The sequence below is a fragment of the Hippocampus guttulatus genome, chromosome 21, assembly GCF_054856545.1.
Source record: "Hippocampus guttulatus isolate MCC_2025c chromosome 21, RoL_Hgut_1.0, whole genome shotgun sequence".
NCBI classification, from domain to species: domain Eukaryota; kingdom Metazoa; phylum Chordata; class Actinopteri; order Syngnathiformes; family Syngnathidae; genus Hippocampus; species Hippocampus guttulatus.
In genome coordinates this window covers 2,208,840-2,223,047 of record NC_141281.1, presented here as the reverse complement: position 1 = coordinate 2,223,047, position 14,208 = coordinate 2,208,840, and the positions used below count along the sequence as shown (strand labels likewise).

The window sequence follows — 14,208 nt, the reverse complement described above, 5'->3', positions numbered from 1 at the left end:
TGGTCGTTTTTTCGGTTAAAAACGCCTTACAATACATGGTCGTTTTTTCGCCTAAAAACGCCTTACAATACATGGTCGTTTTTTCGCCTAAAAACGGCTTACTATACATGGTCGTTTTTTCGGCTAAAAACGGCTTACGATACATGGTCGGTTTTTTTCGGTTAAAAACGCCTTACTATCCATGGTCGTTTTTTTCGTTTAAAAACGCCTTACTATACATGGTCGTTTTTTTGGGCTAAAAACGCCTTACTATACATGGGGTTTTTTTTGGGTTAAAAACGCCTAACTATACATGGTCATTTTTTCGGCTAAAAACACCTTACTATACATGATCGTTTTTTTTCGGTTAAAAACGCCTTACTATACATGGTCGTTTTTTCGGTTAAAAACGCCTTACAATACATGGTCGTTTGTTTCGGCTAAAAACGCCATACTATACATGGTCGTTTTTTTTCGGTTAAAAATGCCTTCCAATACATGGTCGTTTTTTTTCGGGTAAAAACGCCTTACAATACATGGCCATTTTTTCGGCTAAAAACGCCTTACTATACATGCTCGGAGGGTTTTCGGTTAAAAACTCCTTACTATACATGGTCGGGTTTTTTCGGTTAAAAATGCCTTACTATACATGTACATGGTCCTTTTTTTTGGCTAAAAACGCCTTACTATACATGGTCGTTTTTTTTTCGGTTAAAAATGCCTTACTATACATGTACATGGTCCTTTTTTTTGGCTAAAAACGCCTTACTATACATGGTCGTTTTTTTTTCGGTTAAAAACGCCTTACAATACATGGTCGTTTTTTCGCCTAAAAACGCCTTACAATACATGGTGGTTTTTTCGCCTAAAAACGGCTTACTATACATGGTCGTTTTTTCGGCTAAAAACGGCTTACGATACATGGTCGGTTTTTTTCGGTTAAAAACGCCTTACTATCCATGGTCGTTTTTTTCGTTTAAAAACGCCTTACTATACATGGTCGTTTTTTTGGGCTAAAAACGCCTTACTATACATGGGGGTTTTTTTGGGTTAAAAACGCCTAACTATACATGGTCATTTTTTCGGCTAAAAACACCTTACTATACATGGTCGTTTTTTCGGTTAAAAACGCCTTACAATACATGGTCGTTTGTTTCGGCTAAAAACGCCATACTATACATGGTCGTTTTTTTTCGGTTAAAAACGCCTTCCAATACATGGTCGTTTTTTTTCGGGTAAAAACGCCTTACAATACATGGCCATTTTTTCGGCTAAAAACGCCTTACTATACATGCTCGGGGGGTTTTCGGTTAAAAACTCCTTACTATACATGGTCGGGTTTTTTCGGTTAAAAATGCCTTACTATACATGTACATGGTCCTTTTTTTTGGCTAAAAACGCCTTACTATACATGGTCGTTTTTTTTTCGGTTAAAAATGCCTTACTATACATGTACATGGTCCTTTTTTTTGGCTAAAAACGCCTTACTATACATGGTCGTTTTTTTTTCGGTTAAAAACGCCTTACAATACATGGTCGTTTTTTCGCCTAAAAACGCCTTACAATACATGGTCGTTTTTTCGCCTAAAAACGGCTTACTATACATGGTCGTTTTTTCGGCTAAAAACGGCTTACGATACATGGTCGGTTTTTTTCGGTTAAAAACGCCTTACTATCCATGGTCGTTTTTTTCGTTTAAAAACGCCTTACTATACATGGTCGTTTTTTTGGGCTAAAAACGCCTTACTATACATGGGGGTTTTTTTGGGTTAAAAACGCCTAACTATACATGGTCATTTTTTCGGCTAAAAACACCTTACTATACATGATCGTTTTTTTTCGGTTAAAAACGCCTTACTATACATGGTCGTTTTTTCGGTTAAAAACGCCTTACAATACATGGTCGTTTGTTTCGGCTAAAAACGCCATACTATACATGGTCGTTTTTTTTCGGTTAAAAACGCCTTCCAATACATGGTCGTTTTTTTTCGGGTAAAAACGCCTTACAATACATGGCCATTTTTTCGGCTAAAAACGCCTTACTATACATGCTCGGGGGGTTTTCGGTTAAAAACTCCTTACTATACATGGTCGGGTTTTTTCGGTTAAAAATGCCTTACTATACATGTACATGGTCCTTTTTTTTGGCTAAAAACGCCTTACTATACATGGTCGTTTTTTTTCGGTTAAAAATGCCTTACTATACATGTACATGGTCGTTTTTTTTCGGCTAAAAACGCCTTACTATACATGGTCATTTTTTCAGCTAAAAACAGCTTACTATACATGGTCGTTTTTTTGGGCTAAAAACGCCTTACTATACATGGTCGTTTTTTCGGTTAAAAACGCCTTACAATACATGGTCGTTTGTTTCGGCTAAAAACGCCATACTATACATGGTCGGTTTTTTTCGGTTAAAAACGCCTTCCAATACATGGTCGTTTTTTTTCGGGTAAAAACGCCTTACAATACATGGCCATTTTTTCGGCTAAAAACGCCTTACTATACATGGTCGGGGTTTTTTCGGTTAAAAACTCCTTACTATACATGGCCGGGGTTTTTTCGGTTAAAAATGCCTTACTATACATGGTCCTTTTTTTCCGGTTAAAAATGCCTTACTATACATGTACATGGTCGTTTTTTTCGGCTAAAAACGCCTTACTATACATGGTCATTTTTTTCGGCTAAAAACGCCTTACAATACATGGTCGTTTTTTTCGGCTAAAAACGCCTTACTATACATGGTCGGTTTTTTTCGGTTAAAAACGCCTTACTATACATGGTCGTTTTTTTCGGCTAAAAACGCCTTACAATACATGGTCGTTTGTTTCGGCTAAAAACGCCTTCCTATACATGGTCGGGTTTTTTTCGGTTAAAAACGCCTTACTATACATGGTCGTTTTTTTCGGTGAAAAACGCCTTACTATACATGGTCGGGGTTTTTTTGGGTGAAAAACGCCTTACTCTACATTGCCCTTTTCTAAGGCGTTTTTAGCCGAGAAAAATGACAATGTATAGTAAGGGGCTTTGTGAATTGTTCCTGGTGTGAGTACGAAGTGGATGACCACACATGCTTGTGAGAACACACAGAGTCGGAATTGAACCCTGCACCGCCGCAGCGCAACGCCAACGAATTAACCAATCGACTACGAGGCAGGTCATGAACACTCTACAGTTTCCGGAAACCTGTGCAGGTGTGGTGAGAACGTGCAACTTCACAGAGAAAAGGCCGAATTGAACCCTGCACCTCTGCACTGTGACGCAGACTCACTAACCATTCGACTACCAGGTAAGTAATGAAAATTCTACATTTTCATAATGTGTCAGTGTCAGCGCCAAGAGTTGAGGAGAAAATGGATGGCCAAATATGGGGCATGGCCGTTGCGATGGAAAGGCCTGAGCCCGAATTGAACCCTGCACCTGTGCACTGTGACGCAGACGCACTAACCATTCGACTACAAGGCAGGTCATCAACACTCTACATTTTCCCTACATAAGACCATTAAAAAACAAATAAAAATAAAAATTTACAGCCAAAAAGGACGACCATGTATTGTCAAATGTTTTTCACAACCAAAAAAGACGAGCATACATATTAAGGCGTTTTTTTGTTCATTGAAAGACAGAATTGTGTTAAATTGTAGTTCCAGAGCGGTGTTCCGCTTTGGTGTCGAAAGGTTTTCGGTTTTGCTCAAAGGAAAACAGACGAGATTCATTCTTAATTTGGGCGAGTGAAATGGCCCGCTTTTGGCCAGCTTCAACAGACATGCCATCGGATGATGAAAACTTTCATTCATTTGAAAAAAACTCCATTGACAACGTCTCCTCCAAATGAACACGGGTGGGCAGCAATTGTTTGGATCGGAGCATGTCAAAAGTCAGTCTTGTTTCTTCATGCAGTCCGAGTTTTTTTAATACATGCTACCGATTGGACAATGTTCTCAAGAGGCAGGAAATAGCGCAGGGGGAGTTGTGGCGTAGTGCGCTCAAATGGTTCTTTTTGCGACCTCCACTTAGTTTGCCGCACTTGTTGTGCCAAAGAAGCAGACGTAAGGCGTGTCGAACGTGGCCTGACAGATCACTTCGACTAAGTCGGGTCTGTTCAGGCCTTTCCCGTCCGTCCCCGAGTTCCTTCCTCTTTGATGGGAAACGCCTCTTGTTGGAGGGGGGGAGGGGCACAGGTACTACGGGCATTTTTGCCTTTTTAGGAAACTGACTTCATGTCAGATTGTTGGAGATAAAATGACCTGTGCCCGTTTGGAGTATAAGACAGGAAGCGGACAGGGACAGAGGAAACGTGACCCCATGTGAACTTCGGGTCATGTTTGTGGGAGTGGTTGTGAAATCACACACGATGCTGATAATGGGTCACTTGTTTTTTTTGTTTTTTTTTTGTTTAATGGAGTTGATGAGTACAGCCATGACTTGGTAACGAGGATGAAGGACAGCTCGTCGGCGAACGGGACAAAAGGGGGTGCCGCGCATTCTTTTGAGATGAGGCGGTCTGAAAATTTCCAATGACAACGATCGCCTGCGCAACCGTCATCGGTATCCCGGCAAAAGAAAATCGGAAACGGCGGCAAGCCAGAAGAATTTTCAGGCGGGACCACCAAAACATTTGGGGCACCCGCCGCTTTGTGGCACTCACCAGAAATGGTGGTCGGATGGTTCTGGGCGCGTGGGCGGCAAAAGCATTTGCGACAATCGCAGTCGGATGAAATCCTCGGTCCCGGCTCAGAAAAATGACACTCTCGTTTGCGTGAGGGTCAAAGGTCGGCGCGCGAGCCCAGGCGCCGTCGACGGGGCTCTTTGAGAGGAATGAGGCCGATATTGACAGTGGGCTTTCATTGAGGGGAAAGGCCCAGATTTGTGGGCCCCCATAAAGCGCCTTGGCCCCTTCCTGCCAATAAAAATTCAAGGCCGCGCAGCTACCGCCGAGCGGCGGCTCCCGTGAGCCCTCCATTCATTTCTTTTTTCCTTGACCTCACTGGGAGCGGAGGTGGAAAGAAACTTTCAAGAGGGCAATGGAATGGTCTGAAGCGCCGCTTCGACACTTTCTGTCTTCGGGAGGCCTTCCGTTTCACGACGTCCTACTCGCAGTTCAAAATAAATCAATACATTGAAAGAGAAAGAGAACTCGAAATGAATAGGGAAAAAAACGCGGAGATGGTCAGCAACAGGCCAACTTCTATTCGCGTTCAAGACTCCGTGCGGACTCGTGACTCGCTCGCTCAACAGTCGGCGTGTCGCTTTGAAGACGCACCGCGGGTCCTGAGCACATATCGGCTCTTCGCAACACCAGCCGCCCTTCAGTGAGCCTGAAAAAGACGACTCGAGCGAGAAGCATTCTGCCAAGAGGAAAAGTCCATCGATAGCATATTATTTTTCTTTTTTAAATTGCGCATGGTTCCAAAAACACAGCGATCCAACGGTGTCAATCGGGACTTTCAGAAGCGGGCCGTTACGCCGCCAACGGAGACTCACTTAGAAGCGAGTGAGAAAAGACCGCAGCTTTGACAGCGGCAATCGGACGCGCGGCCGCTTGAACGGGCCTCCGCTTTGGACACGAGCGCCCGGTAGCGCGCGACGGCAGGGTCCCGCGGGACTTGAAAGGGGAACGCCGTCCTGATCTTGTCTCGCTCCTCCCTGCGCGTTTATCTTTCTTCCTGTCTTTCATCACCGAGGCCATTAAACCCTGCGAGGGAGCTCTGCCTCGTCTAATTACGCTTGACGGTAAACAAAAGGAGCTCGGGCGGGGACAGAGCCGGGAGAATGAGGAGGAGGGGGAGGGGGAGGTGAGAGAGAGCCATGACAAAAAAAAAAAAACACACACACAGCCGTGTCATTAGCATTCTTGAAGCCGCGCCGTTAGCGCGGCCAGTCTTTGAGCCGCGCGGCTAATGAGTAGCTCGGCCTAATTACAGGCCACCCGCGCTCCGCTGCGATGTGGTCCTCCTTCGCCGGATGCTTGTAAACTTGCCCCCCCGCCCGCCCCCGACAAGTCAGAGCCCAGCGGCTGGAGCTCCCATGAGCCGCCGCGAAACGCCAAGCTTTTGCTTCGAGCGGCGCTCTTCAAGGCCCACCCGGAGGACGCGCGAGTCTCAATTTCTTCTGGCGAGAAAGAAACGGCCTCGTTCAGTCTTAGAGCGACACCTGAATTATTTCTCAGTCATGAGAAAACACTCGGTGCAAGATTGGGAGCGCAAATGGTTCAAAAGGCCACGCCGACAAAGACGAACCGGGTCGAGGTCCAAGCCGAAAAAGGCTCCTGCCCAAGAAGTCACTTTGGGAAAATGCCCAGCGGGGATTTGTTTCAATTCTTATCGGGATCCTTCTTTGGAGTTTTGCCTCAAGTATTTCAGGGCGGGGACGCTTTGTTTCAATCGTTGCACAAGAATTACGAAGTTGGGCGAATCTTTGGTCAGAAAATCGCCAGGCCCCGATTTGACAGGTGGACTCTGCCGATTCCAAACAACAAAGCCGGCCGGCGCTGGCCCGAGACTTTTGCGCGGGACTCCATGCCAAGGCCGAGGAAGGGCAAACCAGCGGGCGGCCCGCACGTGCTCTGCCTCGGCAAGTCTCGCCCGACAGAATTTATGATGTCTCCAACTCGGGCCGCGCAAATTTCAAGCGCCGGCGTCATCCGGAAGACATTTTCCCGCCATGGTATCCACGACAACACAGATGGCGGAGGGGCGAGGACGAAAAGGCCTGGCCGCCGCGGCACTGACCTGCTGGGCCGGGCCCTCCGGACGTCTCCTGCGTCGGCGCGGATCGGTTGCGGCTCTGCTGGCGGCGTTTGCCGGCGGCGGAGCGGGAGCTGCGGAGGCGCACTTCGCTGACCTTGAAGAAGGCCACCAGGAAAGGCTGCTTCTCCACGGCGCCGTCGCGCCCCACCAGCCCGGCATCCTCGGGACTCACGCGCCGCCCTGTTTGGCCAAAGGAACGGATGGCTCAAGGTGTGCGTATTCAGCGCCCCCCCCCCCCCCCCGCCCCCAATGAACGCAGGGAAGAATTTCCGCTTTGGGATCCAAGTTGGGAGTGGCGCGAGGGCTTACCGCTGGCGGTCTCCACGCTCATCTGGAGGCCCAGGTTGCGCAGCGGGCTCATGAGCCACAGGTTGCCGGTGGCCGTGACGTCAAACTCCAACCAGCCTTCTTCCGCTGCCCACAGCCGGCGAGACTCCAGCAGGAAAAGCTCGGCCTCTCTGGGCGACAACAAGAGATGACGCCGCGGTGACTTGCGGCACCGGCGTCCGTACGGGCTCAAGCTGCGGGTGGCGGCGAAACCTCCGAAGCCATCGGGACGCGCGCGCTCTTCAAAGGCCAAGACGAGACTCCGAACGTCGCCGCGAAACGAGAGAAAACAAGAAGGAAAACGAAGGGCGCTCAGGAGCCGTGGCCGCGGTGGCCTTTTGTTCCCTTTCACTCTGCCGACGAGGCTCGAACCGACTCCAAAATAATCCCGATACAGGAGGCCTTTGATCCGCAAATATGCGGGAAAAGCAAAAGGCTTGAGGCCGGAGAGTACAAAGCGCGCATTGTCGGGCCAAAGGAATGCAGAAAAGAAGTCGCCCTCGATAGCCGCGGAACCCCTCGGGCGGCCCGGCCAAATCGACGACGGCCGGCGTCTCGACGGGGGACCGAGACGGCCGCCGCTTTCTTCCGAGTTGGCGGCGCAATCGAGTCAGGAAAAAAAAAGACAGCGGACAATTCTCGCATCGGCTGCCCTCGACAGCCGCCTTACGGCCGCACGCTGCGCTACCTGTCCGGGTGCGTCTTGACCACTTGGTAGACTTTGAGCAGGAAGGTGTCGTTGCAGAAAGCGCGGCTCACGCACTCCTTGTACAGGCGGAACTCGGCGGCGGTGACGGCCTCGCCCTGGGGGATCTGCGACAGGTTGAACTTGTACTCTTTGTGCTGAGGCCGCCGCGGGGGGGGCTCCCGCTCCGCTGCGAGATGGAGAACACACAACAAAGAGGACGAGAAGTGAGACCGACCACCACTTCCGCCGAGACGGCGCAACGACGGCAAGCCGAACGGGAAGGGGGGGGGACGCATAAATAGCGAAGCTTACAACCTCAAGAATGCGCTCCGTCCTGCAAAACACACGCAAAAATGTGCCCGTTAATCGATCGTACGCATCATTCGCCGCAAGACAAATAAGCGGCCGCCCGCGCGAGTCGCTCGTCGGCGCCGAGTGCACCGAGGTCGAGAGGACGGCGCTCGGCTCGCCGCAGACCGCGAGCGCAGACGGACTGGAAAGCAAAAACGGATTCATGCGGTCCCGAGAGTCGGGCCCGCGTCGGTAATTGTTACGTACGCGTCAAACGCCGCGTGGAAGACGCCGCCAGCCGCACAATTGTTTTGGATTCGGAAATGCAATTTGATTCCCTCAAGGAAGGTCTGGCGCGCGCCCGTCTATCATTAGACCTTCCTTTTTCGGTCCCGCGTGAGCAAAGGAAGCGTTTCGCTGGCGCGGCGGACGTCGGGACGGCAACGCCAAACATGAAGGCGAGAGGTCCAAATGATATTTCCCGCAGGCCGGGAGTCGGGCTCGTTCAGTCCTTTTACGATGCGGGGAAGCGCCCCAAGCGCACCGGCGACACATTCTCTTCCTTCGGTCTTGGCCCCGAGAGTAAAACCGAGGTGGGAAAGGTCGCCGCGTGCCGGGCCGCCGATGCCCACCGTGACGCTTTGGCCACTTCCAGAACGAGCACAACCAAGAGCTCCCGAGAACGTGCGCAGATTTTGCGCACGCGGCGCAGAGAACAACAAAAATGAATCAAATACAGACTGACCGGCACTACGACAGTTTTGTTTTTTCCCGAAGAATCGAAAGCGTCACCCATTATGCACAGCGATATGGCGTGGGGGGGGGGGGCAACCTGCAAAATAGAGCACCCCCCCTTTTTTTGTTTTTGCTCATTTGGATTTTGTTGACCGTCACGGTGAATTTCAGTCGCTCCCAGAAAACTCGACGCCCAAAAAGAGAGAGCGCGCCAAACGCTGCGAGCTCGCCGCGCTCGGCTGCAATCGGGAGCCTTTCTGATCTTTGTAGTCAGGAAATCTCAGAGGCCGCGGCGCAAGAATGACGGGACTCGTCATTATCTTTGCATGCAATCTTTGGAGATTTTCTCCCGACCCGGCGGCAACAGTTGACGTGCACACAACGGTGACGCAACACAAACGTGCACACCAACGGCGCGTTTAGGCGTGCGAGCGCGCGGGTGAGGATCCGAGCGGCGGCGCTCGTTGGCTTTTTTTTTCTTTTCTCTCCCTTTCCGCCATCCCAACGACAAAGAACACAAATGCATCCGCAGCAACGCCATATTGCCGAGATATAAATTCCGCACGGGATGTATTTTGGTCATCTTGTGCCCTTGGGAGGGACCGCATGTCTAATTTGGGGTTCTGGAGCTGAACAAGTGGAGGAAACCCTGCATTAAGGCAACCGTTTGTCAAACTGGAAAAAGCACGCCGACTCCCAGTGGCATTTAGCTCCTTTTTTTTTTTTTTTTCGGGTCTTCCCACTTTCAAATGGAAAAGGAATGCGACAATGTCCAAGTGTTGGCTGAAAGGTGACAGAAACTCCCAACCCCAATCCGTTCAAAACCAATCGCCGACAAAAGTCCAAGCGTGGCTCTCCGACACAAACGCGCACGCGCCGCAAAAGATGGAAAGTCCGATTCATCGGCGCGCAGATGAGGCACTTGACGTCAAAACAATCTGCTCAGAGTGCGCGTACGCCAGGAAGACCCGGGTGGAGTTTCCCCCCGCACGTCCTGACTGATAAGACACTCGAATGCCTCTGAAAGCGAGGCGGCTGAGCCCGCAGACATTTTGGCCAGGAGGGGGCCTTTGCAGAACGCCGAGCTGATGCCCAAATGCCGAATGCGTTCTTCTTCTTCTTCTGAACGCGGCCTCTGTGCGCTTTTCAACGAGGCGGCGGACGTCGTCGCATTTTTCGTCGGGTTGCCACATTTGAGTCTTGAGCCCAAAAGGATCTCACGTCAACAAGCGAAGACGCCAGTTGCGATACAAACGGGTTGATTGGCTTGACCGAGTGGGAAGATCGCCATTGTTCTTGGAAGCCTTCCCTCCCTCTCTCCATCTCGTCCCTTCCTCCCTTGCCTTCCTCCCGACCGGCCGATGCGCCGACGATTGTTTCGCTGCCCGTATCGCGCTTTGCAAAGCCGAGGGAGGGGGTCAGCCAGGGGGGGGCTCGTAAATTCGGCGGCGGCGGCGAGGTCGAAAAGGAGCGTCGGCGGCGTTTCGAGCTCACCCCGAAGCCTTTTTCTGAGTGCCTAGCAGGCACTTGTTGTTTCAGGCGTGTCCTCTCGAGACCGAGCGCCGGCGAGCGATGAAGACACACTTGACGTCTGTCCACCAGAATACGGGTTGGATTGTCACGGAAGGGCACGGAAAACAAAGCGGCTTTTTTCCGGGCGCTCGGGTTTCCTCCCGCATTCCCAAAACACGTGCGGCAAGTTGATTGGGCGCTCCAAATTGTCCCTAGGTGCGAGGCTGAGCGCAAATGATTGCTCGTCTGTGGTCAGGATGGGGAGGGGCCACTTCAAGATCGGAAAGCAAATCCTTGGATGGTCAAGAGAAGGCTAAAATGAGCCAGCGGGGGGAAGCCGGACTCGGAGCGATGAGAGTACCGGTCGAGAGGCGAGCCGCAGCATTCTGGAGCAACTGGGGACGCTGGATGGAGGATTGGCTGACTCTGGCTTGTAGACTTGGCTAAGAGAGCTTGTTACAACTCCAGTATTGCTATGCGATGCCGCGCCAAAAAAATACAAAAAAAAAAATAAAAAGCTCATGTGACCCCGCTAGTCCTCCGCGAGCCCTCTCGGAAGTCTTCTCCCATATGCGCTAAATTCAACCCAAGGATCAACAACACAGACGTTTCCCTTCACAAATGCGGCCATGAAAAGATGCTCACATTTTCCACTCGAGAGGAAAGCAGTAAACCGGTGAGTTCATGTTTAAAGTCTGCGTGTGTGACTGTTTGTCTGCGTAAGCCGCAAAAAAACAGAATGGCCGTCACAGCCCTACGCTGCGGTCGGCGGTCAGCACCGCCGCCCCCGCCCCCGCCCGCCACACATTGGGACACGCCGGGAGCCGCCGCGTGTCACCCGGCCTGAGTCACAGGCCGCACAGTGTCGCAGCGGCGGACCGGAGCTTGGTGGAAAGCGGGACGTCCGCAAGGTAAACAGCGATGAATGCGCTATTCTAGGAATGAAGATGAAAAACCGAGTGGAAAATATGCTCCCGCTCCCCAATGAGGAGTTTTTCCACCACTTGCTGTGTTTCACGGCGGCGAGTGGCCACCGCGTGATGAAAGCTGAGGGGAACAAGGGACGGGGCCCATACATGACTCACTTGGCACACTGCCCCCCCCCCCCACGTCCCCTCACGCAGGTCCCAGTCAGTCCACTCGCAGAGGTGACGCAGCAGCAGCAGTGGCGGCGGCGGCGGCTACGCCGGCCCGTGCCTCGGGAGAAGAGATGCCAAAATCAGCCGGCGCCGGCGCTGCCTCTCTCTCTCCCATGCTACTGTTGCAGGCGGCTGCTAAAGACATCATTCCGAGACGCATGCACGCTGGACTACGGAGCAACAACAGACAAGGATTTGTTTTGAGGACGTAACTGTCAACAACCGTCTCCTTTCCACCTCTGTTCAGCCAATCGGTACGAAGCGCCGGTCCGTCTCCACACTGCTTGCATTTCAAAAGAAAGTGTCCACTTTGCAAGTCATGAAAAGATCCATCAATCCGTTGCGGGTTCAAAGTGTCACCATGCAGGCAATTTGGGGGGGCTAAGCGTCATACGCTAGCTACAATGGCATCTTGTCTTCTTAGTCCAATCGGCTGTTTGTTTGTTTTTTTTAGGTGAAGAGAAGAACTCTGATCAAGCTGTCACTTTAGCCTTCGTCAGGACAAAAAAAGACAATTGTCGCTAAACATGTGCAGGAATGTTCATAGCCTTCCTTGCGAATTTGGTTCTCATGGCGACAGAAAAGGTCAAATGAAGGCTAAGGCGATCGATTCCGACGATCCAGTCGTGCAAAGTTGCAATCACATCGCCGCCGTCTTTTGCGTTGCCTTCGACTCGCCCAGACTTTCTGCGGGCCCCGCTGGATGAGCTCCATTTGGGAAACAAAAGCCTCGTGTGGCCTGTGTTGATGAATCCGGCGCGACTAATGCCCTGCTTATTCCAGACATTTGGCTGCCTTGCCTCTCTTCCTTCCAAATTCAGGTCTTGCTGCGCACGACATCCAGACTTTTGGGGCCCGCTTTGAAAAGCAGGCGGGACCACCCGGAATCGTCGTCTTAGTCCAGAACGAGACTCGATCAAATCCGACACGCGGTTGCGATTCATCAAAAGTGGGAGTCCAGATGCGGAACGGCACGGAAGGGCACATTTCAACCGCCGCAGCGCGGGAATAGTAAAGCGCAGACAAACACCGTCACCCGTCCGGAAGCCGGGAAGGACTTGGAGAAGTGAATTCAAAGAGGAAGATCATTACGCAACATTCGTACGTCTGAGCACCAATAACAGTGGAGAGCAAAGCACAACTACTGTATAGACCGTACGTGGGGGCCGGGGGGGGGGGGGGGGGGGGGGGATTTCAAGGGCCGCTTGAAAGCTGATGCTATTCACGCGGGGTATGAAATGAAGCCACTTTTTGGACATCAGGCTGGAAAGAGAAGGACAATCGGTGCGGTCCCAAAGCCTCCTTGAGCCTGTTTATCTGCCAAGTAAACACCGCGGCTGCTCCAGGAAGGAAGGGGGCCTGCGCGCGGGCTTTTCTGGTCCTAAAACGCGGATGCAACTCAAGCGCACAGCAATCGCCGCAGCAGACATTGAGGTGAAAAAACGCAAGCCGCGTGCAGCCGCGGGCGGACAACAAAGGTGAAAAGGGAATATTTTGATGTGGGTTCCTTTCTCCCCGTTGCCCCCCCCCCCCCCAAACAAACAAACAAACAACCACCTGTCGCCACTCACTCGGAACTCCAACTCGCTCGGAAGCGCCAAGGCGACTCACCCAAACTGACGAAGCTCATCACCATGTCGGCGTCGTCGAGGAAGGCCGCTTCCGCTTCGTCCACGGCGGCCAGCGGCGGGCTGCGCGTGGTCCGCGCCGGCCGGGAGCCTTCCGACGCGCCGTCCGCTCGGATGCTGTTGTACAGGTCCAGCATGAAGAGCGGAGCCGAGTTGAATTTGGCCCGGGACAGACGCGGCCTGGGTCGGTGCGGCAGACCCAGGATGGACAGGATCTCCTTCTGCATCTCCCTCTTCTCGTGCGTCCTTAGGCGCCGCTGCACGAAGGGGCCCGGCTGCGCTCGGCCGCTCCCGTCCCGCGAGGAGTGCCCCCCCGCCGCCGGGGAGCTGCAGCAGTAGGCGCCCCAGCACAATCCGACCAAGGCGAGCCAACCCGGGGTCATGGTGGCGTCCCGCTGCGCGAGCTCGTCGGTCGCCTCGTCCAAAGGTCGTCGAACAAAAAGAAAGAAAAAGGAGTTGACGGGAACGCGCCGGCCTCAAGCCATGAGAACTATTTCCTGACGCCGAGGCGCAAAACGGCATTTGTCCCCGTTCTCATCGGGGCGGTCAAAGTGCACCGTGGGGACGGCGGTCGGGGCGCCCGCGGGAGTGCGTCACAACACAAACATGTCTTCGACGGTCGCGGGCAAGAGTGAAATGACAACTCCTACGGATGAAGCCATGACATGGCGTCGGACGGCTCGGCTCGACTCCGCGAAAGCGCTCCAAAGTTGCCCGTGGACTCGAGAGCTCAAAACGGCTCACCTCTTCCTCCTCGCGCGGACTGACAGCCGAGCAGGTTGCACTCCGGAATATGCGCGCGCGTCCCGAAACCGCCCCCTCCGTCCGCCGTCGGCCAGAGGTGGAGCTCTTCCAACGCCTTTTCAGTTTGGGGCGCCCGACGACGGCGCTTCTCCGTCGAGTGCCGATTGGCGGAAGACGCGCCTGACGCCACGCGTACAACCGGCCGCGACTCCTTTTTCATTTCGATCCATTAAAACGGCGGCGTGCGAGCGTAAACCGTGACAGAAATTGGCCGGCGAATCACCACCGCGCAGGTAGAAAGGAAGGCGTTGGCGACCTCTGGCGGCGACGATGGAAACTACGCGCCACGACGCGCACTGGCCGGCCAGCTCCAAGAGCGGCTCTGCAAATACAGTAAATATTCTCTAGTGCGGACT

At 52.4% G+C, this 14,208-nt stretch overlaps 1 protein-coding gene across 1 annotated transcript in view; it reads right to left on the bottom strand.

The window, feature by feature from the left end:
* The window catches only part of bmp6 (bone morphogenetic protein 6), a 25,796-nt gene extending 11,588 nt beyond the window's left edge, over positions 1-14,208 (bottom strand). The window contains exons 1-4 of the mRNA XM_086101294.1: positions 13,032-14,208; positions 7,744-7,930; positions 7,038-7,186; positions 6,711-6,908 (exon numbers count right to left, since the gene is read on the bottom strand). Of these exons, the coding sequence (XP_085957420.1) occupies positions 6,711-6,908; positions 7,038-7,186; positions 7,744-7,930; positions 13,032-13,431 (934 nt within the window). The 5' untranslated portion in view covers positions 13,432-14,208. The remainder of the gene's footprint in view (positions 1-6,710; positions 6,909-7,037; positions 7,187-7,743; positions 7,931-13,031) is intronic.